The sequence below is a fragment of the Cavia porcellus genome, unplaced genomic scaffold, assembly GCF_034190915.1.
Source record: "Cavia porcellus strain 051 isolate PalLab524CR breed Dunkin Hartley unplaced genomic scaffold, mCavPor4.1 scaffold_18, whole genome shotgun sequence".
In the NCBI taxonomy this organism is placed as follows: Eukaryota; Metazoa; Chordata; class Mammalia; order Rodentia; family Caviidae; genus Cavia; species Cavia porcellus.
Window position 1 is genome coordinate 72,479,743 of NW_026947501.1, and position 27,359 is coordinate 72,507,101.

General features: G+C 41.2%; 1 protein-coding gene across 1 annotated transcript in view; it reads left to right on the forward strand.

Annotated features, from left to right (window-relative positions):
• LOC134471468 (liprin-alpha-4-like) overlaps nt 1-27,359 on the forward strand; it is a 65,162-nt gene that overhangs the window by 10,030 nt on the left and 27,773 nt on the right. Inside the window, exons 3-10 of the mRNA XM_063230356.1 lie at nt 3,278-3,379; nt 3,767-3,931; nt 4,337-4,411; nt 4,734-4,829; nt 12,638-12,789; nt 13,829-14,001; nt 14,392-14,459; nt 23,496-23,587. Coding sequence (XP_063086426.1) covers nt 3,278-3,379; nt 3,767-3,931; nt 4,337-4,411; nt 4,734-4,829; nt 12,638-12,789; nt 13,829-14,001; nt 14,392-14,459; nt 23,496-23,587 — 923 coding nt within the window. The remainder of the gene's footprint in view (nt 1-3,277; nt 3,380-3,766; nt 3,932-4,336; nt 4,412-4,733; nt 4,830-12,637; nt 12,790-13,828; nt 14,002-14,391; nt 14,460-23,495; nt 23,588-27,359) is intronic.

Sequence of the window (27,359 nt, forward strand, 5' to 3'; positions counted from 1 at the left end):
GGTGACTTCTTGGCACTTGTAGAAAGGTCTGAGACAAGGCAGTGGGTCCTAGCCTTGGGTTTCCTCTCACAAGAGAACAGAGGCAGAATGAAGGCCTGGTTCAATGAGCCTAGAATGCTCTGGGCAGAGCGGGGCCAATGTAGGGGAGTCTTGGTGCAAGAATCACTTTTTGTGGGTGGAGCATAAGTATAGTGCCTTACCTCTTCTTTTTTCTTTTCTATTTTAACAAATGATTGTTTTAACCTGAAATTTTAAATGATGCCTGGTAAACAACATGATCTTAAGTTTGATTTTTGGGTCCCTCCCAAAAATATTTTTGAACTTTTATGATTCTTGTTAGTAATTTCAAGCATGATGGCCTTCTTTAGAGATGAGATTGCTGGACGTTAAACACGGGGCCTTGAACATAATAAGTAAGCATGCTCTGATTACCCCAGCCCACAGCAGTCTTGTTTTGTTACTACAATTAGAAATGAGAGTCAGACAAGGTGGTATATGCCTGTAATCCCAGCACTCAGGAGGCTGATACAGGAGGACTGCTGGAGTTTGAAGCCAGCCTGGACTACAGTGTGAGTTCATGGCCAGCCAGAACTGTATAATGAAACCTTATCTCAAAAAAGAGAGAGAAAGATACAGAATTTGTCTGTTTATCTGTTAAGATTATATCATGTTATATATCCTAATTTAAGATTGTATCCTAAGTTAACATTGTATCCTATGTGATTTTAGACTTGCAGCCTCTAGAACTGTCAGAAATAATTATCTGTTGTTTATTAATACCCAGCCTATGACTATGGTAGTTTTTTTTTTTTTATAGTAGCTGGAAGTGACTGGGAGAGGGAGACTGCTAACAACATAAAGCCTCCTCATCTAGATGAGCATGAAACTAGATTCCACAGTGCTTAAAAATAGATAATACTAAGACATGCTTACAGAGATGACTACTCACAAACAGGTGCCTATTTCACTCGATCACAAATGGGTGGAGAATCTGCCAAAACTGCCAAAATAAGTGAGCATGATACTTAGAGACAGATTAACATCCATAGTAACAGGGACTGGCGGTAAAACGAAGCAGGTATGACAAAAAAACAACTTGGAATCTAGTAAATGAAACAGACCTTAGCTAGAATGATACAGTCTGTTGTGGACACGGTCAAAGACGGAGCATTGGCAGTAAGTCACCAAAGGTGAGCCAGATTGCAGCAAGAGAGACAAAATGAGAAAAATTCAAGGCCCTCAATTCAGGCAGGCCTAGAGCCAGGTCCGCCTATTGACGTGTATGAATAGAATTGATTAATTTTTGACTTAGAGTAATTAGAGTCTACTTTTCTTCTACCTGCCCCAGAATCTTTCTGATAAAAGATTCCATTAGAGAGAGGGCACACTCTGTCAGGAATGGTACTTATTAGGTGACCTGACAGTGAGCTCTTGCTTATCACCATGGCCGATGCCAGTTAGTACCTCGATCAGGGCCGTGTTGGCATCTACAGGAGAAATCTGTACCACAGGGAAGAGCTCACACTTAGTAGAGAACATGACAGAAGTCTAGATGGCCGGCTGGCCAATACCCTTTCCCCTACTGCTTCGCATCCACAAGTCCCATTCCTGAAGGTTGGCTTTGGGCCTATGAAGATGTCTCAACACTGGCTGGAACTCTGTCAGGTTTTAAGACACATTTGGATGATTTTTATCTGGTTGGCAGGCAGGAGCAAGCAGACCCTATGTTAGTGGCCTTGGTGAGGGGGCATTTGAGTGTGAGGAGACAATCCTGCATGGCAGGTCCAGGGAGCAGAGCCTGTGTTGTTGGCCTGGGGAAAGGACCTTACCTTGTTGGCCTGGGGGAAGAAGGGGCCTTCAGTTGGTCTGGATATGAGAATCATGTGTTGCTAGCTGGGAAAGAGAAGGCTCTGCTGGCCTGGGGAGAAGAATCTCTATGTTGTTATCTGGGGAGCCACCATGGTTTTGGCCTGGTGAAGGGCCCTGTGTTTTTGGCTGGAGGAGTCCGCTATGCTGAGCTGGGTGGGGGAGGCAAATAGAAGTCCTAATTCAAATACCATGGACTCCTGGCCTTATTCCTGATATTTCTTGAATAGATAATTTCCTCATTTGCTGTTATCCTTTGAGCCATTTAGTTCGGCTCACCCACAGTCGTGATTTTTTGGAGAAGAAAAACTAGTTTAAAAGAAATTTTGCTCTTTTCCAGTGCTTTCTGTGGCAGTGTCATCTCTATTTCTCTCTCACTTTACTTGCCCAATCTCACTGTGGCTCACATAGGCACATGAGTCGTGGTCTGGTTAAAGCAGACTTCATGGGCCTGTGCTTTCTGTGATGAGATTGACTGTGAGCTGCAACCAATTGCTACCAGTGCCCTGTAAGAGCATCGCCTGTTTTAAACTAGCTTTCTAGAATTATCTAGCTCAAGCACATGTTCTTTTGAAGGACTGATTATTTATCCGGTAGATCTTTATTCTTGTCTTTTAAAGGAAAAGCACCTAAAGCCAGAAACACTGGCAGATGATTTTACTTATTTCAGAGTTGCTTTGCTCCAAATTCACATTGCTCAATTCAGTTCATTTGTGGTATCTGTGAACCGGTGTCATAACACAAGGTTTAGCACAGAACAGTGCTGCAGGACTCCTGCAGCTTCTCTCTGCCTTTTGCAAGATCTCCTACACTGCTGCATGCATAGTGTTTTGAGAATGCCTTTACAGAGAATACAAAAGGCTTCCTAGTCCTAGCAGTAAGCCCATTCTTCATAGTTGACTTTGCTCCAATGATTCAGGGAGACTATAGGGACTAAGGGAAAATCAGAATAGAGAGGGGACTAGAATTGGATAGTGACCTTCTAGGCCTTTTTTCCTTGATTTCTCTAAGGGCTCTAGGTCTCAGATCTGTGACTGACTTACAAATGTCTTCAGATGCTTCATTTTGGGATGCCAATTGAGGAAAATGCTTTTATTTCCTGAAGTCTAAAGAGGTGGACCTGGACACTCATTATCCCCTGCTGTGCTTTCAGCAGTGCCAGGGTGGAGGGAAGTCAGATGGCCTGGGTTAGACTCTCATTCCATTGGGAATACCTATGTCACCTTACGGCAAATGGTTGATCTCCATTTCTCTGGAGGAGAATGGGAATCCTTTGCCATGTATCTTGAGATTGGGCTGCCTATGTGTGTGGACTATGAGGCCAATGGAAGTCTTGCTTAAGAGGTTTTTTTTTTTTTTTAAATTTATTCATGTATGTGTTGATTTATTCCTTTACTTTGCTGCTTTGCAGGAGTCTTCAACACTTGCAAAAGAGCTCAACATTTGCAGGGAACAGCTGCTTGAGAAGGAAAAAGAAATTGCTGAACTGAAAGCAGAAAGGAACAACATGAGGGTCAGTGGAGCTCTGGTTTAAGTGTTTTGTGCTTTTTCCTTCTGTAGAGTGTGTTCAGTATTAAATGTTGCTTAAAATTTGTGATAGAAGGCAAAGCATGGTGGCATATGCCTTCAATCCCAACATTCTGAGCCAGGAATGTCTTGAGTTAGAGGTCAGCCTGGGCTAGCTAGTAAGTCCTCAAGCCAGCCTAGACTACAAAATGAGACCTTCTTGTTAATAAAAGAAATTAGTGATGGAAATTCATGACATTCGAATACAACTGAGGGAAATTTACCTAACTCTACTGAATTGTAGGAATTTGAACTTGTTTGACCATGAGATTATGAAGGATTTGAATGTGAAATTGAAGGTGCTCTTTACACGCCCCCTTTGGCCTGGTTTCAGCTGCTCCTGGAACATCTGGAGTTCCTTGTCTCCAGGCATGAACGCTCTCTCGAAACGACTGTGATGAAGCGGCAGGCGCGGTGTCCTGCAGGTGTGTCCACAGAGATGGAAGTGCTAAAAGCACTGACATCCTTATTTGACCACCACAAGACCCTGGACGAAAAGGTACATGAGCTACACTAGTGGTTCTGGGTTCTTACACTTGCTGGGTTCATGGCAGACTTTGCATGTGTTTGTTTACCTTTAAGGTTTGCTAAGTTTTTGAGTTCTTGTAAACAGACTTTCTGTATTAAAAGGCAATGTTCTGCATAATCAACAAACACTAACTGGAATGTGAGTCTTCAATTGATTATTTCTGAATATTGACTGCCCATTAAGAACTGGATAGTGTTCATTTATTTAGGAACAAGAGTTTCCCGGCCTTAATATTTAAAGCCATTAACAAGGACATTTTCTTGACAGTACTAGCAATGAAAGACATTGAAAGTACTTTATTATATGCCTTTCATCAATATCAGGATAACTATATGGAAAGTGTGCGTATGCATATAAAAACTCAACTCTTTTCAGGTGCGAGAGCAATTACGTGTAGCACTGCAAAGGTGCAGCTTGCTGGAAGAGGAACTGGGCGCCACGCAGAAGGAGGTAATTGTGGGACATCATCCTAGCCCTGAAAAGGGAAAATTATTTTATTTTAATCTCTTAAAAAACAGTGTGAAGCCTGTAATACTATTGGATTAGATTTTTATTTCAGATTGCAAGAATCTCTAAATTTGTTGTCAAGCAGTCAGTACATTCTGTTTCTAGTAATCTGGTTCTGCTATGGATGGTCAGCTTTGGCATGTACTGTCTTTTTTATACTATGTTCAGCACTGTAGAATTATGTTTTTCCAAATGGAATTTTGCTGTCTTTACTCATTACTCTTCCATAAGTTATTGTAGTCTCATACTCAGTTTTCGATTGTAGCTAATGACTCTTAAAAAACAGAATAATGAGAAAAAATCACCAAGAGATGGAGTGCTTGACCATGAACAAGAAGAAACACCAAGCACTAGTGGAAAGGTAAGTCCTTGAGATCTCTCTTTGTTCTGTTGCTGATTTCTTATATTTTGTGGTTCGTGTGTGATGCTGTTTGGATGCTGTTGCTGGAATGGCCTGCTTCCAGCTAAAGTGATTGTTGAGAGTCCTATCATCCAACAGATGGCATAAATCCATTTTGATAGTCCCTATGTTCAAAAGTATTTTATTTGGTAGTACACTAAGGTTATTTAAGAGTGTCCATTTTACCCATCAGAGATCTTCTGCTGGCTCCTTAAGCCATGAGGAAGACCTTGCCAAAATAATTGTGCTCCAAGAAGTCATACACAAACATTCAAAAGAGCAGAGTCAGATGAAGGAGCTCCTGGCTGCACTTTCCAGCCATGTGTCAGAGCTGCAAGAAAATCTTGACACAGCAAGAAAGGATCTCATCAAGTCTGAAGAGATGAACAAGAAATTGGAACGAGATGTTCATGAAATAAGTGATAAAAATTACAGGGTTGTCATAATGTTGAGTGCTTGGAGTGTTAAGGATAATGATTCCTTTTTTTTTTTTTTTTCCTTTCCTTGGTCGGTTATTTTCAGCATTTGCACTGTTGAATGAGTATAAATATGAATAATACAACACAGTATTGCTGTCAGATCGTGACATACCGCCTCCCCCTGGTTGAGAAATTTCTCCTTTTCTGTGGTCTTTTAAAAAGGTAGAGGAGAACTTGCCCAGCTTTTCCCACTTAGTTTATGGGAGTTTGTCCTCCACCCTCATGTGGATTCTTCATCTTTGCAGCTTCTTGGCTGTCATCATGTGTTCTTCTTTATGTTCAGCTTCTCAAGTACATGCACTCCTTAAACAAGGATTTTCAGTACTAGTTGTGCTTTGAGTTCACTAAAGAGATGTGAGTATTCTCTGGGACTGTGGCAAAGGGAGCATTATCAGGTGTCTTCTAATTTTTTCATATTTTTCCTCAGGCACAGAGGTATGGTATTGAATTTTGGATGTTACATCAGCTCTAATGTGTGAATAGTTTTTGGGTAGTTTAGGCTTTGTGCTTATCTTGCCTATGAGATCTCATTTCATGTGAAATTGTATTTACAACATTCTGCTTTGCACCTGTACTTGTATCTTTGGTTTTATTTCTCTTGCTATACATTTTACTTTTTAGTGGCATTCTTAGCCAGAATATTAATCAAATTAAGCAAGTCATTTTAGTGGAATGTTCAGTGTCAGCAGTCTGTTTTGTGACATTTGGATGTATTTATAATTTATACTGTTAACTAACTGAGCAATATTTTTCTTTTCTTTTCCTGTTTTTTTTTTTTTTTTTTTGGACATATTGGGTTTGAACCTAGGGTTTCTCACATACTAGGCAAGCACCAAACCACTCACCAAACCATTTTCTTTTCTTTTTTCTTTTCTTTTGGTACTATGAATTGAACTCATGATGTTCTGCTTGACAGGCAAGTGCTATGCCATGGAGCTATATCCCTGACCCTTTTTCTTCTTTTCAAACTTATTTTATTTATTAGTGTTTGGTTTTTTGAAAAAAGGATCTTGTGGTGTAATTCAAGCTGGCCTTGAACTCATGGCAGTTCTCCTGCCTCAGCCTCTCACATGCTGGGATTACAGACATGTGGCACCAAGCCTGGCATTGTATTTTCATCTTTTTGACAATCTCATTTATCAGTTGTGTCCTTCTTTCCAGTATTTGTAAAAGAAGTGCAGCAACACATCTGTAATCCCAGCTACTTGTGGACTGAAGTGGGAGGTTTGCCAGTTTAAGGTCAGCCTGGGCAATTTAGGAAGACACTGACTCAAAAAGAGCTGAGTATCCCAAGCATAGTGGGTGAACCCTATCTTTCTAGCTACCCAGGAGACTGAGGCAGACAATCATAAGTTCAAGGGTAGGCTGCCCAATTTAGCAAGACCTTGTTTTGAAATTAAAAGGAAAAAAATATGGGACCATAGCTCAGTGTTAGAGTACCCCTGCCTTCTATTCCCAGTACCACACACAACCACGGAGGAAAATTCTTTCTTCCTGGTTCTCTAATTCAGCATGCTGGCTGACGGTCTGTGTGCTTCCATTGTTGGTTTTGATTTCTTATGCCACCCTTGTGTTTGTTTTATTTTAACCATCTCCAGATTCAATTCTAATCCAGGCCTCAGGTCCCTATCAATTTGTAGTTTGTCCATGAAGCTCCCCTCTCAGCCCCTCCCCATTCTGTGATGGCTCTGCACAGCTAACCAGGCAAGCACGTGTGAGTCTGAGCTGGATTATGACTGATTAGTGGGGCTTGGGGTTTTTGTCATTAAAAATGTATTTTGCTCAGTAGTGATCAATTATATTTAATATATAATTTGTCAATGTGGTTACAAGCAAGATATAATTGGTTGAATGTTTTTCCTTAGATTGTACAGGATCTGCATGATTCATGAGTGAAGTATTTCCTAGGTTAAAAAATAATCTGGGCTCACTGCAGTGGCACATGCCTGTAATGCCAGCTACTGGGGAAGCTAAGAAGGAGGATTTTAAGTCTGAGGCCAGCATGAGAAGTTTAGCAATGTGCTATGTCAAAATAAAAATATAAACGTGGCTGGCAGTGTAGTTTGTTGAGTGGCCCAGCTGGATTCAACCCTGCATACTGCAGGAGCAAGGGGAGGGGCCACTGCTGAGTGTAAAATTTATGGGAACTTTATACAGACAATACGAATCAGATTTTATTGATTATAATCAGAATTCTAAATCTCATCAACTTATAGGGCATATGCTATAGTCTTTAATGGACTACTTTTTAATTAAAATGCCTCCTATCTAGTACTGTGCTAGCTTTTATTGTTACGTATTTTAGGATGCCTAGCTTTCTTTCTTTCTTTTTTTTTTTTTCCATTCCATTCCACTCCTTTGTATTCCACAGTATCTCGGATGGAATCTAGGCCTGTGCACTGAGATACACACATGACCCTTTTTTTTTCAGTATTATTTTTTATTGTGAGACAGGATCGTGCTAAATCACCAAGATGAGCTCAAACTTGGCAGCCTTCCTGCCTCAGCCTACCAGAGTGCTGTGATTTCATGTGTATGCCACTGCACGAGGGATAAATGATATATTTTAGGAAGTTGTAAATCATATTCTAGGTGAAGATTTTACTGCATTGCACAAAAAATGATTAACTAAAAATAAGTTTGTTCAGTGTTTTGTGTTTTTCTGAGACAGGATGACACCATGCAGTTCAGGCTGGCTTTGAACTCATGTAGTGCAGGTTGGCAGTTCTCCAGGCTTAGCTTCACAAATGCGGGGATTACAAGTCTGCACCACCATGCCTGGCTCTTCAGTTTTATAATAGATGTTGCTGTAACATCCTTGTCATCATGGGAATATTAGAGAGTAGGTGGTTATCAGGGCCCTTTGTTCTATACAGTGTCTTGCTTTAAATCGCATGTGTTCAAATAGAATGTGCTCTTTGAGTAGTAATTTATAGTGTTTTCTAATAAATCTTGGATAACTTAGATTTAAATTTGTGATAAAAGATTATTTGATTTCCAGTTATATTTTCTTTAAATCCTGTCTCTCTTATTTCTGTCTTGTCCTTCATATTGTAATATATTTGCCTGAGTAGATCCTTGAATTTTTAGCTTTAAATCGTGTCATAAATCTGGTGTCTATTTCTTTGCATGCGTCTTGTTAGCCTAGCAACTTAAGGAAACATCATAGAAAGGTAAATTTTCCAGTAAGTGAGCATAGCTTTGTATCTCCCTAATGCATGGAAGAGTATAGTATGTCACACATAAGTGTAATGTTGTCAATATATTGCAATGAATAACTGACTTTTCATTGGAAATGTTTAAACTGACCTGCCACATCACAAGTTACTGTTCTCTTGGCAATCAGCCATCCATGTAACATGGGGACAGATGTCAGTGTTTGCTTCACTCAGTGCTTTTGCCTCTAACCATTGCATGCATGTGTATAATAGACATAGAATTTAGGATTTGAAAGGACGGAATGATTGAAGCAGAGCCATAGGCTTTAGATTGAGGAAAACTAGTTTTTTCTGATATGGAAGGCTAGAACTTAGTAAGCACTGCTCTCTGCCAGGTGCCAAACTCAGTGCTTGGCCATTTTTTTGCTATATTTAGTCCACAAACACATCCCTGTGAGAAACCAGTTGCTGTGCTTGCCCCCAATTACAGATGTGGAAACTGAAATTTAGATCACATGATGTGCAGAGCAGGTAGGAGTTAAGTGTGTTTTGATTTCAAAACCAGGACCATTTCTCCCTTGGGCCTAGATTTGTCAAGATGCTCTGATCTGCTGGGAGTCTCCCTCTCAGAGTAAAACTTGAAAGTAAAAGCAGTACCCTGGGAGCAGTGGGGATTGTGGGGTTTTCTTTCTGTCCATCTAGAAGCTCCCCCTAATGCCTGCTGCCTCTGGCCCTGTGCCATGCCCGCTTCATGCTTCCTGCCTTCCTGGTGGTACACTTGTGGGGCAGTGCTGCTGCAGGTGCCAAGTGGTGATTGTCCTCAGCAGCTGTGTGTGAGCTTCTCTATGTGGCTGAGCAGAAGGGAAATTTACTAAGGACACGGGTACAGATCCTCACTCTGTTGCTGATTAGTTCCTGGCCTGGGAGCTGTTCCTTGGCCCAGTGGAACCATGGCTTGCTCTCTTGTAAGTGAGGTAGTGATCCACACAGTAGTGCTGTTTGGAATGGCCCTGATCTGTGCCCGCCCAAAGTGAGATGCCGCGCTTTCACCAGCAGCCGGCCTCAGAGCTTACCTCTGTTCAGTGGACTTCAGTGTGGTTTGGATATTTTGGTTTTGGCAGTAAGAATTTCTCAGCAAAGGAAGCAGTCTGTTGACTTAGACTCAGACACTGTGGCCTCCTCTTGTTCACTAGTCATCTCTCCTCAGCATGCAGCCTGGTGACTTTGAGAAGACTTGCTCTGGGCTGGCTGTGAAGATTAGCCTAGCAGTGAGTCTAAGGACAGCAAATATGGGCCAGACAAAGAGCGATATGGGATGGTTACTTCTTCATTTCAGTTTTACTGGGCAGACTAAGGTGACTTCTTGGCACTTGTAGACATGTCTGAGACAAGGCAGTGGGCCCTAGCCTTGTGCTTTCCTCCCACAAGAGAACAGAGGCAGAATGAAGACCTGGTTCAGTGAGCCTGGTAGGCTCTGGGCAGAGCAGGGGCTAGTGTAGGGGAGTCTTGGTGCAAGAATCTCTTATGTCACATTTGGTTTTACTCTCTTCCAAAAAAAGCAACAAGAACCGTGGGAGCAATGAAACCCAAAATGTGTAATAGTCACTGTACAAAAGAGAGGAAAAGAAAGTGCTCTAAACTATATAACTGCATGTATATTTAAATGTATAAGATAGAAAATGATAGCACAAAGTTTTATTGGATCATTGAACAGAACTGTTTGCAGTATCATTGTTGGAATGTCCACTCTACAAGCTTTAATTTTGTGACTTAAACAATTATTTCTAAGATGGCAATATGTAATCCATTAACTAGTGATTTCCTACTGCGCATTTTTTTATTCTGTAAATCTGTATAACTTGTACCCCTTCACTGTTTTTTTTTCTTTCTTTTCTTTTCTCCTTAAATAAATTTAAAAAAAATCTCTTTTTGTGGGTGGAGCATACGTATAGTGCCTTACCTCTTCTTTTTTCTTTTCTACTTTAACAAATGATTATTTTAACGTGAAATTTAAATGATGCCTGGCAAACAATATCCTAAGTTTGATTTCTTTTTCCCTCCCAAAAAGTTTTTTTGAACTTTTATGATTCATGTTGTTGATTTCAAGCTTGATGGACTTTTTTAGAGATGAGATTGCTGGCGGTTAAACACAGGGCCTCAAACAAGCTAAGTAAGTGAGCTCTGGTTACCCCAGCCCCCGACAGTCTTTTGTTTTGTTACTACAATTAGAAATGAGAGCCAAACAAGGTGATATATGCCTGTAATCCCAGCACTCAGGAGGCTGATAAGGGAGGACTGCTGGAGTTTGAAGCCAGCCTGGGCTATCATGTGAGTTCATGGCCAGCCAGAACTGTATAATGAAACCTTATCTCAAAAAAAAGAGAGAAAGATACAGAATTTATCTGTTTATCTGTTAAGATTATATCCTAGCGGGCTGGAAGTTTAGCTCAGCAGCATAAACGCCTGCCTTGTAAGCAGGCAGTCGTGAGTTCGATCCCCAGCACCAATAAAAAGGAAAAAGACAAACAAAAAATTATATCCTAAATGCTCTCAGCTCACACTAGTCTAGGTGGTCTTCAGTGAGCTGCTACAGGACTATAATGGAATCTGTATCCTTTATACCATTGTACAGATAAATAAATTAACTATTCACCACTTGTTGTTCACCATGAATGTTTCATGAAATCTAGTCCTGCTTCAAAACCCAAAAATAACAACCTTCTAAACAGGGCCTAACCAGACCCTGAAAGAGTTCACATATGCACTATTTCCACAGTCCTGCCTTCCTCAACACATAGGCATACTCATGGGCCATCCCCTAAAAGAAATCCCAGGGTCTGCGTGACCCTCTTTTAATAATATACCCAGGATTATTATTATTTTTTTATTTAAGGAGAAAAAGAAAAAAAAACAGAAAAAAGATACAAGTGATACAGAATTTCAAAAAAAAAAAAAACAGTAGGAAGTCACTAGTTAATAGATTACATACTGTCATCTTAGAAATGGTTGTTCAGATTACAAAATTAAAGCATATAAAGTAGACATTCAAACTGTGAGACTACAAATAATTCTGTTCAATGATCCCACAAAAACTTAGCAATATGGTTATCTATCTTATACACTTAAATATACATGCAATTATATCCTTTAGAGCACTTTCTTTTCCTCTCTTTTTTACTATGACAATTATACATTTTGGGTTTTATTACTCCCACAGTTCTTATTACTTTCTATTTGAAGAGAATAAAATCCAATGTGACATAACAAAACAGAGTCAGTCAAATCAAAAGAATGGATATAGTACATAATATAAAAACGGAAGACAAAGTGATGATGATCATTGGTTACCATAATGCCTCTTGCTAACTTAAAAAGAATTGCCTATATCATCAGTTATAATAAAACTGAAAACATTAAAGAACAAAACCAATAAAAGCAAAACATTGGAGACATTGCAGGACTTCAAAAAAAGATAATATGCAAACCCAAAACCCAGGATTATTTTATGAAGCCACATGGAAGGAGGGTTTTAGGCTGCATGCAAATGCTTCTGCTCATAACATTTGGTCCACACAGTGAGAAACAGAAGCCACACACATGCATATTTGGGTCTTCGCTCATGCTGTCCTTGTCTTGTTTCTTGCTAGAGGTAAAAGTATTGACAGTTTCCCTGAGGCTTCGGCCCCCACTAGTGTTCCTTTGAGTGACATCAGTAACTGAAGATATGTGTCACAGGCTCTTCAGTAATGAGAGTAACTTTGTTAACCTGAAGTGATAAAGTGCAGTGAACAGGCTTCGTTTAGGACTTCACTGTCCCTCAGTAACTATCCTCAGAGGTACCTGAGGTTGTACAGAGAACAGAATCTTGAAGGGGGGGTGATGCTGTCCCTGGGCTTCCCGGGGCTTCCATGAAGGAAGGCTATAGGTCAACCTGCCCTGCTCTCTCTCTGCTATGTGGTCCATTTCCCCCAGACAAACAGGCCTTCAGGTTGGCATTCAATTAAAATGAGACTTCTCAGGACAGGTAGAAAGTTTAGCTAATAGGTTTTGAGTCAGTTTATGTTATTTAAAGCCTATGTGATGTGTTTTCTTATAATGTACTGTTAGCTGATGTTGTTTTTTCCCTCCTCAGTTGCTAGCTTGCAGAGAAGAAGAACGAGATGACAAGACAACGATAAAATGTGAAACTTCCCCTCTCTCCTCTCCGAAGTCCCTTCAGCTAGACAGGCTGCACACAGGGGCGTTGCAAATAGTCAGCCACGAGGACATCAGGGACATGCAAAAGTAAGGAGCAGGTCTCGTAGGCCACCAGACCCCTGAGAAACCTGCTTGTCTTAGTTTTTAAGAACATCTATTAATCTTTTCCTGTGAGAAAAACCAAGTTTTTAAAGAATTCTCAGCAAGCTCATTTGGTTGTGATTATTTAAACGTTAGACCTACAATGTGTTCTCCTGTTCTGCGGCTGTAGTGACATCCAGTGGAAAAGGCCATCTGTTTGGGCAAAGTTTAGAAAGAATAGGAATTATTTGAAATTAGCACTTGAGAGAAAAGCTCCATTTCTTCAGATCCCACACACTCACTTCTTTTAAGAACTTTCTTTCTATTCCTGGTGAAGAATTTGCCACACGGATGTGGCAGGTTCTGGATTGTGCTATTCTGTGGACAATCGGTGCCTCTCAGGTACCCTCCCACACTCTGGGTCTTCTAAGCTCTTGAGAGTCCCACATTGTCCCTATCCCTTTAGGAAGCATGTTCCATCAGGAGGCCATGAAGGCTTGGTTACTTATAGACTGTTGTTTTCCACACTTCCTCTTAGAAGCTTTTGTTCCATACCAGGCAGTATGATCAAGCAGGCACATTGGTCTCCACAGTGTCCTGAGAGATAGTACAGCTCTCACTTTGCAGGAGAGCAGGATCCAAGGAACCAGCCTGCAGGAGCTGCTGAGAGGGAAGGTGGAATTCCAGTTCTTCTGGCTTCTGAGACCTTGTTCTCTTTCCTGAGGGCTGAGTGTAAACCTCACTGGCTGAGCAAGGCCCCTGCAGAGGGTGTTCCCTTAGATGTCCAAACCAGGCAGGCTAGAGTACAGGCCTCCTCTGAGCAGGGAGCAACATCAGAATCTTGGCTTTCCAGACATATAGGTCTGTGGAAGCATTACTGGGACCCTGCATTGCTATGCATAGTGTGCTGTGGGTAAGAGACTGGAAAGGATCTTCAGGGAGTTGAAGTAGGAATATTAAAAATGCAGACTGTTTTGGTACATGTGAGTGGACTGTGGAGTTCTAAAGAGGGCATGTGGTAAAAGTCCATTTTCTTTCCTTCAAGATCAAAAAGTGCCCAGGATGGTCCTGTGAGCAATCCCAGTAGCAGTGACAGCAGGCAGGACTCGCCCCACAAAGCCCCAAAGAAGAAGGGCATCAAGTCCTCCATTGGTCGTTTGTTTGGCAAAAAGGAAAAGGGTCGGCCTGGACAAACTGGCAAAGAATCACCAGGACAAGGTGGGTGGGGTTTCGGCAGCTGTCCTAACTGCTGGGAATGGGAGAACGTGAACTTTGTCCTGTGTGCCTGCCGCAGGTGCGCAGTGTCCACCTGGAGTCATGGCTGAGGGTTCTCCAGAAAAGCCCAGTCTGCTTTATCAGTCTGCCCATGTGTGAACCAAAGCAGAGCAGTGGACATTCATTTGGCGTGAATGAATAACCCTCATAAGTGCTACTTTACACTCTTGAACATTTGTATGTGTTTGCTTGGAAGCTTACACTTCAGAAATTATTTAGCTCTCTACCTGCAGAACCTTCAACCTATTTGTGAAACATATAACTTTGCCATGTTAATTTACTGTAAATTTGGGGGCTTTTCTGATTTTTTAATAGCTGTTCTTTCTGAAACAGAAACCTCATCTCAGGATGCGTTCCGACTTAGCAAATTGGGAGGAAAGGCTGAAAAAAATCGAAACTTTCAAAAAAAGTAAGCTTTTTGTTATTTCTCCATCTCATGAAACAGGTTTCTGAGTTAACAGTAATTGTTAGCTGATTTTAAGTGTAATTTCTAGCTATGTAAATACATTGTCTTTTGAAAGATGAACCTAAAGCAGTGATAGAGCTTTCAGTGATACAAAGAGCTTGCTGCAGCATGCACGCCATAGGTTTGCCTCCATTGACCTAAAGCCTGTTTTAAGCCATCATGTCTGGAGAACAGAGGACATTTGGAAATTTGGACTGAACTCACACATGTATTCTCAGTCTACCTTTTCAGAGTTGTCTCCCAGGATGATAGAATGGGTAATAGTTAGGCTTGGCCATTTGAGCTCTGGCCGCTGAATCCTGGTTAATTCTCTAGTTAGCTGTGTGTCTCTGACAAAGTTACTTATCCTGTGCTTCAGTTTTCTCAACTGTCAAATGGCAGTTACAGTTGTTCATACATCATGTGGCTGTTTTTCAGTTCAATAGAATTATATATGTGCATGTATATGTTTTATAACATGGACACAATTCCTAAATAAGTTACAATTACAGTCAGGCTTCTGAGACCTTGTTTTCTTTCCTGTTGACTGAGTGCATCCCTCAGTGCCTGAGCAAGGCCCCTGCAGAGGGTGTTCCCTTATGTGTCCCAACAAGGCAGGCTAGAGTACAGGCCTGCTCTGAGCAGGGAGCACATCAGAATCTTGGCTTTCCAGACACAGGTCTGTGGAAGCATTACTGGGACCCTGCATCACAATGCATATTGTACTGTGTGTAAGAGACTCGAAACGTTTTTTAGGAAGTTGAAGGTAGGAATATTAAAAATGCAGACTGTTCTTGTACGTGTGAATGGACTGTGGAGCTGGGAAGAGGGTGGTAAAAATCCATTTTATTTCTTTGAAGCTCAACAGGCTCCCAGGAAGGTCCTGTGAACAATCCCAGTACCAGTGACAGCAGGCAGGACGCGCTCCACAAAGCCCCAAAGAAGAAGAGCATCAAGTCCTCCACTGGTCGTTTGTTTGGCAAAAAGAAAAAGGGTCCGCCTGGACAAACTGGCAAAGAATCACCAAGACAAGGTGGGCCGGTTTTAGGCAGCTGTCCTAACTGCTGGGATTGGGAGAGCATGAGCTTTTTCCTATGTACCTGCCACAGGTGTCCAGTGCCCACAAGGAATCATGGCTGAGCATTCTCCAGACAGCCCAGTCTGCCCACATGTGAACCAGAGCAGAGCAGTGGACATTCATTTGGCGTGAATGAATAACCCTCTTATATGCTAATTTATACGCTTGAACATTTATATGTGTTTGCTCGGAAGCTTACACTTCAGAAATGATTCAGCTCTCTACCTGCAGAATCTTCTTCCTATTTGTGAAACATATAACTTTGCCATGTTAATTTACTCTAAATTTGGTGAATTTTCTTCTTTTTTGTAGCTGTTGTTTCTGAAACAGAAAACTCATCTCAGGATGCCTTCCAACTTAGCAAATTGGGAGGAAAGGATGAAAAAAATCATCAACTTCAAAAACAGTAAGCTTTTTGTTATTTCTCCATCTCATGAAACAGTTTTCTGAGTTAACAGTCATTCTTAGCTGATTGTAAGTGTAATTTCTAGCTATGTAAATACATTGTCTTTTGAAAGATGAACCTAAAGCAGTGATAGAGCTTTCAGTGATACAAAGAGCTTGCTGCAGCATGCACGCCATAGGTTTGCCTCCACTGACCTAAAGCCTGTTTTAAGCCATCATGTCTGGAGAACAGAGGACATTAGGAAGTCTTGACTGAATTCACACATGTATTCTCAGTCTACCTTTTCAGAGTGTTCTCCCAGGAAAATAGAATGGGTAATAGTTAGGCTTGGCCATTTGAGCTCTGGCCGCTGAATCCTGGTTAATTCTCTAGTTAGCTGTGTGTCTCTGACAAAGTTACTTATCCTGTGCTTCAGTTTTCTCATCTGTCAAATGGCAGTTACAGTTGTTCATACATCATGTGGCTGTTTTTCAGTTCAATAGAATTATATATGTGCATGTATATGTTTTATAACATGGACACAATTCCTAAATAAGTTACAATTACAGTCAGGCTTCTGAGACCTTGTTTTCTTTCCTGTTGACTGAGTGCATCCCTCAGTGCCTGAGCAAGGCCCCTGCAGAGGGTGTTCCCTTATGTGTCCAAACAAGGTAGGCTAGAGTACAGGCCTGCTCTGAGCAGGGAGCACATCAGAATCTTGGCTTTCCAGACACAGGTCTGTGGAAGCATTACTGGGACCCTGCATCACAATGCATATTGTACTGTGTGTAAGAGACTCGAAACGTTTTTTAGGAAGTTGAAGGTAGGAATATTAAAAATGCAGACTGTTCTTGTACGTGTGAATGGACTGTGGAGCTGGGAAGAGGGTGGTAAAAATCCATTTTATTTCTTTGAAGCTCAACAGGCTCCCAGGAAGGTCCTGTGAACAATCCCAGCACCAGTGACAGCAGGCAGGACGCGCTCCACAAAGCCCCAAAGAAGAAGAGCATCAAGTCCTCCACTGGTCGTTTGTTTGGCAAAAAGAAAAAGGTTCTGCCTGGACAAACTGGCAAAGAATCACCAAGACAAGGTGGGCCGGTTTTAGGCAGCTGTCCTAACTGCTGGGATTGGGAGAGCCTGAGATTTTTCCTATGTGCCTGCTGCCGGTGTCCAGTGCCCACGAGGAGTCATGGCTGAGCGTTCTCCTGACAGCCCAGTTTGCCCACATGTGAAACAAAGCAGAGCAGTGGAAATTCATTTGGCTTGAATGAATAACCCTCTTATATGCTAATTTATACTCTTGAACATTTATATGTGTTTGCTCGGAAGCTTACCCTTCAGAAATTATTCAGCTCTCTACCTGCAGAATCTTCTTCCTATTTGTGAAACATATAACTTTGCCATGTTAATTTACTCTAAATTTGGGGGCTTTTCTTCTTTTTTGTAGCTGTTGTTTCTGAAATACCAAACTCATCTCAGGATGCCTTCCAACTTAGCAAACTGGGAGGAAAAGATGAAAAAAATCATCAACTTCAAAAACAGTAAGCTTTTTGTTATTTCTCCATCTCATGAAACAGTTTTCTGAGTTAACAGTCATTCTTAGCTGATTTTAAGTGTAATTTCTAGCTATGTAAATACATTGTCTTTTGAAAGATGAATCTAAAGCAGTGATAGAGCTTTCAGTGATACAAAGAGCTTGCTGCAGCATGCACGCCATAGGTTTGCCTCCATTGACCTAAAGGCTGTTTTAAGCCATCATGTCTGGAGAACCAAGGACATTTGGAAATTTTGACTTAACTCACACATTTATTCTCAGTCTCCCTTTGCAGACTTGTCTCCCTAGTGGACAGAGTGGTTAAAAGTTAGGCTTAGACATTTGAACTCTGGCCGCTGAATCCTGGTTAATTCTCTAGGTAGCTGTGTGTCTCTGACAAAGTTACTTATCCTGTGCTTCAGTTTTCTCAACTGTCAAATGGCAGTTACAGTTGTTCATACATCATGTGGCTGTTTTTCAGTTCAATAGAATTATATATGTGCACGTATATGTTTTAAAACATGGACACAGGTCCTAAATATGTTACAATTATAGTCAGGCTTCTGAGACCTTGTTCTCTTTCCTGTTGACTGAGTGCATCCCTCAGTGCCTGAGCAAGGCCCCTGCAGAGGGTGTTCCCTTATGTGTCCAAACCAAGCAGGCTAGAGTACAGGCCTGCTCTGAGCAGGGAGCACATCAGAATCTTGGCTTTCTAGACACTGGTCTGGGGAAGCATTACTGGGACCCTGAATCACAATGAATATTGTATTGTGTGTAAGAGAGTTGAAAAATTCTTTAGGAAGTTGAAGGTAGGAATATTAAAAATGCACACTTTTCTTGTACATGTGAATGGACTGTGGAGCTGTGAAGAGGGTGGTAAAAGTCCATTTTCTTTCCTTCAAGCTCAACAGGCTCCCAGGATGTTCCTGTGAGCGTTCCCAGCAGCAGTGACAGCAGGGAGGACCCACTCCACAAAGCTCTAAAGAAGAAGAGCATCAAGTCCTCCACTGGTCGTTTGTTTGGCAAAAAGGAAAAGGGTTCGCCTGGACAAACTGGCAAAGAATCACCAAGACAAGGTGGGCCGGTTTTAGGCAGCTGTCCTAACTGCTGGGATTGGGAGAGCATGCCGTTTTTCCTATGTACCTGCCACAGGTGTCCAGTGCCCACAAGGAATCATGGCTGAGCATTCTCCAGACAGCCCAGTCTGCCCACATGTGAACCAGAGCAGAGCAGTGGACATTCATTTGGCGTGAATGAATAACCCTCTTATATGCTAATTTATACGCTTGAACATTTATATGTGTTTGCTCGGAAGCTTACCCTTCAGAAATTATTCAGCTCTCTACCTGCAGAATCTTCTTCCTATTTGTGAAACATATAACTTTGCCATGTTAATTTACTCTAAATTTGGGGAATTTTCTTCTTTTTTGTAGCTGTTGTTTCTGAAGCCGAAAACTCATCTCAGGATGCCTTCCAACTTAGCAAATTGGGAGGAAAGGATGAAAAAAATCGTCAGCTTCAAAAACAGTAAGCTTTTTGTTATTTCTCCATCTCATGAAACAGTTTTCTGAGTTAACAGTCATTCTTAGCTGATTGTAAGTGTAATTTCTAGCTATGTAAATACATTGTCTTTTGAAAGATGAACCTAAAGCAGTGATAGAGCTTTCAGTGATACAAAGAGCTTGCTGCAGCATGCACGCCATAGGTTTGCCTCCACTGACCTAAAGCCTGTTTTAAGCCATCATGTCTGGAGAACAGAGGACATTAGGAAGTCTTGACTGAATTCACACATGTATTCTCAGTCTACCTTTTCAGAGTGTTCTCCCAGGAAAATAGAATGGGTAATAGTTAGGCTTGGCCATTTGAGCTCTGGCCGCTGAATCCTGGTTAATTCTCTAGTTAGCTGTGTGTCTCTGACAAAGTTACTTATCCTGTGCTTCAGTTTTCTCATCTGTCAAATGGCAGTTACAGTTGTTCATACATCATGTGGCTGTTTTTCAGTTCAATAGAATTATATATGTGCATGTATATGTTTTATAACATGGACACAATTCCTAAATAAGTTACAATTACAGTCAGGCTTCTGAGACCTTGTTTTCTTTCCTGTTGACTGAGTGCATCCCTCAGTGCCTGAGCAAGGCCCCTGCAGAGGGTGTTCCCTTATGTGTCCAAACAAGGTAGGCTAGAGTACAGGCCTGCTCTGAGCAGGGAGCACATCAGAATCTTGGCTTTCCAGACACAGGTCTGTGGAAGCATTACTGGGACCCTGCATCACAATGCATATTGTACTGTGTGTAAGAGACTCGAAACGTTTTTTAGGAAGTTGAAGGTAGGAATATTAAAAATGCAGACTGTTCTTGTACGTGTGAATGGACTGTGGAGCTGGGAAGAGGGTGGTAAAAATCCATTTTATTTCTTTGAAGCTCAACAGGCTCCCAGGAAGGTCCTGTGAACAATCCCAGCACCAGTGACAGCAGGCAGGACGCGCTCCACAAAGCCCCAAAGAAGAAGAGCATCAAGTCCTCCACTGGTCGTTTGTTTGGCAAAAAGAAAAAGGTTCTGCCTGGACAAACTGGCAAAGAATCACCAAGACAAGGTGGGCCGGTTTTAGGCAGCTGTCCTAACTGCTGGGATTGGGAGAGCCTGAGATTTTTCCTATGTGCCTGCTGCCGGTGTCCAGTGCCCACGAGGAATCATGGCTGAGCGTTCTCCTGACAGCCCAGTTTGCCCACATGTGAAACAAAGCAGAGCAGTGGAAATTCATTTGGCTTGAATGAATAACCCTCTTATATGCTAATTTATACTCTTGAACATTTATATGTGTTTGCTCGGAAGCTTACCCTTCAGAAATTATTCAGCTCTCTACCTGCAGAATCTTCTTCCTATTTGTGAAACATATAACTTTGCCATGTTAATTTACTCTAAATTTGGGGGCTTTTCTTCTTTTTTGTAGCTGTTGTTTCTGAAACACCAAACTCATCTCAGGGTGCCTTCCAACTTCGCAAACTGGGAGGAAAGGATGAAAAAAATCATCAACTTCAAAAACAGTAAGCTTTTTGTTATTTCTCCATCTCATGAAACAGTTTTCTGAGTTAACAGTCATTCTTAGCTGATTTTAAGTGTAATTTCTAGCTATGTAAATACATTGTCTTTTGAAAGATGAATCTAAAGCAGTGATAGAGCTTTCAGTGATACAAAGAGCTTGCTGCAGCATGCACGCCATAGGTTTGCCTCCATTGACCTAAAGGCTGTTTTAAGCCATCATGTCTGGAGAACCAAGGACATTTGGAAATTTTGACTTAACTCACACATTTATTCTCAGTCTCCCTTTTCAGACTTGTCTCCCTAGTGGACAGCGTGGTTAAAAGTTAGGCTTAGACATTTGAACTCTGGCCGCTGAATCCTGGTTAATTCTCTAGGTAGCTGTGTGTCTCTGACAAAGTTACTTATCCTGTGCTTCAGTTTTCTCAACTGTCAAATGGCAGTTACAGTTGTTCATACATCATGTGGCTGTTTTTCAGTTCAATAGAATTATATATGTGCACGTATATGTTTTAAAACATGGACACAGGTCCTAAATATGTTACAATTATAGTCAGGCTTCTGAGACCTTGTTCTCTTTCCTGTTGACTGAGTGCATCCCTCAGTGCCTGAGCAAGGCCCCTGCAGAGGGTGTTCCCTTATGTGTCCAAACCAAGCAGGCTAGAGTACAGGCCTGCTCTGAGCAGGGAGCACATCAGAATCTTGGCTTTCTAGACACTGGTCTGGGGAAGCATTACTGGGACCCTGAATCACAATGAATATTGTATTGTGTGTAAGAGAGTTGAAAAATTCTTTAGGAAGTTGAAGGTAGGAATATTAAAAATGCACACTTTTCTTGTACATGTGAATGGACTGTGGAGCTGTGAAGAGGGTGGTAAAAGTCCATTTTCTTTCCTTCAAGCTCAACAGGCTCCCAGGATGTTCCTGTGAGCGTTCCCAGCAGCAGTGACAGCAGGGAGGACCCACTCCACAAAGCTCTAAAGAAGAAGAGCATCAAGTCCTCCACTGGTCGTTTGTTTGGCAAAAAGGAAAAGGGTTCGCCTGGACAAACTGGCAAAGAATCACCAAGACAAGGTGGGCCGGTTTTAGGCAGCTGTCCTAACTGCTGGGATTGGGAGAGCATGCCGTTTTTCCTATGTACCTGCCACAGGTGTCCAGTGCCCACAAGGAATCATGGCTGAGCATTCTCCAGACAGCCCAGTCTGCCCACATGTGAACCAGAGCAGAGCAGTGGACATTCATTTGGCGTGAATGAATAACCCTCTTATATGCTAATTTATACGCTTGAACATTTATATGTGTTTGCTCGGAAGCTTACCCTTCAGAAATGATTCAGCTCTCTACCTGCAGAATCTTCTTCCTATTTGTGAAACATATAACTTTGCCATGTTAATTTACTCTAAATTTGGGGAATTTTCTTCTTTTTTGTAGCTGTTGTTTCTGAAGCCGAAAACTCATCTCAGGATGCCTTCCAACTTAGCAAATTGGGAGGAAAGGATGAAAAAAATCGTCAGCTTCAAAAACAGTAAGCTTTTTGTTATTTCTCCATCTCATGAAACAGTTTTCTGAGTTAACAGTCATTCTTAGCTGATTGTAAGTGTAATTTCTAGCTATGTAAATACATTGTCTTTTGAAAGATGAACCTAAAGCAGTGATAGAGCTTTCAGTGATACAAAGAGCTTGCTGCAGCATGCACGCCATAGGTTTGCCTCCACTGACCTAAAGCCTGTTTTAAGCCATCATGTCTGGAGAACAGAGGACATTAGGAAGTCTTGACTGAATTCACACATGTATTCTCAGTCTACCTTTTCAGAGTGTTCTCCCAGGAAAATAGAATGGGTAATAGTTAGGCTTGGCCATTTGAGCTCTGGCCGCTGAATCCTGGTTAATTCTCTAGTTAGCTGTGTGTCTCTGACAAAGTTACTTATCCTGTGCTTCAGTTTTCTCATCTGTCAAATGGCAGTTACAGTTGTTCATACATCATGTGGCTGTTTTTCAGTTCAATAGAATTATATATGTGCATGTATATGTTTTATAACATGGACACAATTCCTAAATAAGTTACAATTACAGTCAGGCTTCTGAGACCTTGTTTTCTTTCCTGTTGACTGAGTGCATCCCTCAGTGCCTGAGCAAGGCCCCTGCAGAGGGTGTTCCCTTATGTGTCCAAACAAGGTAGGCTAGAGTACAGGCCTGCTCTGAGCAGGGAGCACATCAGAATCTTGGCTTTCCAGACACAGGTCTGTGGAAGCATTACTGGGACCCTGCATCACAATGCATATTGTACTGTGTGTAAGAGACTCGAAACGTTTTTTAGGAAGTTGAAGGTAGGAATATTAAAAATGCAGACTGTTCTTGTACGTGTGAATGGACTGTGGAGCTGGGAAGAGGGTGGTAAAAATCCATTTTATTTCTTTGAAGCTCAACAGGCTCCCAGGAAGGTCCTGTGAACAATCCCAGCACCAGTGACAGCAGGCAGGACGCGCTCCACAAAGCCCCAAAGAAGAAGAGCATCAAGTCCTCCACTGGTCGTTTGTTTGGCAAAAAGAAAAAGGTTCTGCCTGGACAAACTGGCAAAGAATCACCAAGACAAGGTGGGCCGGTTTTAGGCAGCTGTCCTAACTGCTGGGATTGGGAGAGCCTGAGATTTTTCCTATGTGCCTGCTGCCGGTGTCCAGTGCCCACGAGGAGTCATGGCTGAGCGTTCTCCTGACAGCCCAGTTTGCCCACATGTGAAACAAAGCAGAGCAGTGGAAATTCATTTGGCTTGAATGAATAACCCTCTTATATGCTAATTTATACTCTTGAACATTTATATGTGTTTGCTCGGAAGCTTACCCTTCAGAAATTATTCAGCTCTCTACCTGCAGAATCTTCTTCCTATTTGTGAAACATATAACTTTGCCATGTTAATTTACTCTAAATTTGGGGGCTTTTCTTCTTTTTTGTAGCTGTTGTTTCTGAAATACCAAACTCATCTCAGGATGCCTTCCAACTTAGCAAACTGGGAGGAAAGGATGAAAAAAATCATCAACTTCAAAAACAGTAAGCTTTTTGTTATTTCTCCATCTCATGAAACAGTTTTCTGAGTTAACAGTCATTCTTAGCTGATTTTAAGTGTAATTTCTAGCTATGTAAATACATTGTCTTTTGAAAGATGAATCTAAAGCAGTGATAGAGCTTTCAGTGATACAAAGAGCTTGCTGCAGCATGCACGCCATAGGTTTGCCTCCATTGACCTAAAGGCTGTTTTAAGCCATCATGTCTGGAGAACCAAGGACATTTGGAAATTTTGACTTAACTCACACATTTATTCTCAGTCTCCCTTTTCAGACTTGTCTCCCTAGTGGACAGCGTGGTTAAGAGTTAGGCTTAGACATTTGAGCTCTGGCCGCTGAATCCTGGTTACTTCTCTAGTTAGCTGTGTGTCTCTGACAAAGTTACTTAGCTTGTGCTTCAGTTCTCTAAACTGTCAAATGGCAGTTACAGTTGTTCATACATCATGTGGCTGTTTTTCAGTTCAATAGAATTATATATGTGCACGTATATGTTTTAAAACATGGACACAGGTCCTAAATATGTTACAATTATAGTCAGGCTTCTGAGACCTTGTTCTCTTTCCTGTTGACTGAGTGCATCCCTCAGTGCCTGAGCAAGGCCCCTGCAGAGGGTGTTCCCTTATGTGTCCAAACCAAGCAGGCTAGAGTACAGGCCTGCTCTGAGCAGGGAGCACATCAGAATCTTGGCTTTCTAGACACTGGTCTGGGGAAGCATTACTGGGACCCTGAATCACAATGAATATTGTATTGTGTGTAAGAGAGTTGAAAAATTCTTTAGGAAGTTGAAGGTAGGAATATTAAAAATGCACACTTTTCTTGTACATGTGAATGGACTGTGGAGCTGTGAAGAGGGTGGTAAAAGTCCATTTTCTTTCCTTCAAGCTCAACAGGCTCCCAGGATGTTCCTGTGAGCGTTCCCAGCAGCAGTGACAGCAGGGAGGACCCACTCCACAAAGCTCTAAAGAAGAAGAGCATCAAGTCCTCCACTGGTCGTTTGTTTGGCAAAAAGGAAAAGGGTCGGCCTGGACAAACTGGCAAAGAATCACCAAGACAAGGTGGGCCGGTTTTAGGCAGCTGTCCTAACTGCTGGGATTGGGAGAGCATGCCGTTTTTCCTATGTACCTGCCACAGGTGTCCAGTGCCCACAAGGAATCATGGCTGAGCATTCTCCAGACAGCCCAGTCTGCCCACATGTGAACCAGAGCAGAGCAGTGGACATTCATTTGGCGTGAATGAATAACCCTCTTATATGCTAATTTATACGCTTGAACATTTATATGTGTTTGCTCGGAAGCTTACCCTTCAGAAATGATTCAGCTCTCTACCTGCAGAATCTTCTTCCTATTTGTGAAACATATAACTTTGCCATGTTAATTTACTCTAAATTTGGGGAATTTTCTTCTTTTTTGTAGCTGTTGTTTCTGAAGCCGAAAACTCATCTCAGGATGCCTTCCAACTTAGCAAATTGGAAGGAAAGGATGAAAAAAATCATCAACTTCAAAAAAAGTAAGCTTTTTGTTATTTCTCCATCTCATGAAACAGTTTTCTGAGTTAACCATCATTGTTAACTGATTTTAAGTGTAATTTCTAGCTATGTAAATACATTGTCTTTTGAAAGATGAACCTAAAGCAGTGATAGAGCTTTCAGTGATACAAAGAGCTTGCTGCAGCATGCATGCCATAGGTTTGCCTCCATTGACCTAAAGCCTGTTTTAAGCCATCATGTCTGGAGAACAGAGGACATTCGGAAACTTTGACTGAACTCACATGTGTATTCTCAGTCTTCCTTTGCAGAGTTGTGTCTCTAGATGATAGAATGGGTAATAGTTAGGCTTGGCCATTTGAGCTTTGGCCGCTGAATCCTGGTTAATTCTCTAGTTAGCTGTCTGACAAAGTTATTTAGCTTAGGCTTCAGTTTTCTCAACTGTCAAATGACTGTTACAATTGTTCATGCATCGTGTGGCTTTTTCTCAGTTTGATAGAATTATATATGTGCATGTATATGTTTTAAAACATGGACACAAGTCCTAAATAAGCTATAATTAAGGTCACTGTGGTGACTTCTATTGTTTACACAAGTGGTCCTCCAGAAGCATTTACCGTGATAGAATTTTACATTTTATCTGAGATTGGATCTCTACTTTACAGTGTATTATTGAACTATAATCCTCTACTAAATCTTAAGGGGCTGAGGAGTGGAGTATAAGTGAGAGCGTACTGGCTTGACATACCATCCCTAGGCCCACATAAAGATAGATTCTGAAAATAATATATACTGTTCCGAATGATTTTGCATAGGGGAGCACAGGCACCAACATATCAGGGAAGTATGTACACTTCTCTGATGTAGGATTGGTTGTGTAAGCTGATCACACCCAAAACTAGAGTTATAAGTGAACTAGATAGGTTGAGACATTTTCCTAGTGAGATGATTAATAAAATATCAATCAAAAAGCTTTCTGCAACAAAATCAGACAGTATGTAATGTCTAAGAGGTACAATTTGAACTTGACAGTAGGGAAAGTTTGAAAGCCTAAGGTAAGATGGGCACACTGGTCTTGAGAAAAGGTGAAAGTTGGTGGGTTCTTGGATAAATTTGTATATGGGAAACATCAGGTGTCCACTTCTCAGTGAAGCCAGGACTGTGTGGAACTCAGAGTGCAAAGGCCCTGACACTAGCATTGCACTCGAATCCCTAGGAACCCTTTCTGCTGGAAAGTTATGAAATCTCACTCATTTTAGTTGTCTTCTCTGAATTCATGACTGCCTTTTTTTTTAAACTTCTATTGGTATGTGTTTGCAGTACATAATAATCATGTTGGTTCTTGGGAGTTGATACATGTCCATGACACATTTCTATTCTTTATTTTCCACCATCCTTGTATTTTGCCAGAATCCCATTCATGCATTTCTCTTATAAACCCTTGTCATGTATACAGATTAAAAATAAGACTATTAAAAAGAAATATATATATATATATATAAGATATATATATCAATATCAATATATATTATATATATATATATCAAACATACCAGACTATAAGCCAAAACACATATAAAAGATGGAACACAGTTGTACTAAGTCGAAGTATTCCTTTAGATATATTTTCCATGCTGAGTTACAATAACTTTTTTCTTCTATTGTCTGTCTTTTATTTCATAGCTAACTTATATATGAAGTTTTTCATATTATAATGAGTCTTTTGTTTTTTATTTTATTCATTTATTTTTTGAGACAAGAATCACACTTTGTAATTCAGGCTGGACTGAACTCACAGCAGTCCTCCTGATTTAGTTGCCCAAGTGGTGGGATTACAGGCATGTGCTACCGCACTTGGCCATAGTAACTGTTTTAAGCAGCTCAACAGTGATGACATGCCATTGCAGGTGAAATTCTGTTATGGAAACATTCTATACAAATACTCAATCTTTGGTGCTCTGTAAATAGAATTTTATAGTACCATTTAACCACAAAATCTGAACTGTGTAAAAGTCTTTTATAATAATTTAAGCAATGAGCAGTTGGCTTTGTGGAGCTTAATATTAAAGCTAGTCATTTTCCCTCTCGAAACCATGCTAAAGAAATAGTGTTGCCTAGATTTTGCCAGTGTCTTTTATTTCACGTGCTCATTTCAATGTAATAAAAACAACAGCAGCACAGCTTGATCATTCACCCCATTGCCTTCTGAAGTTTATGTTTCATGGAAGAGAAGAAATAATTTTCCTAATATGTTTGGCTATTTTGCTGGGGATGT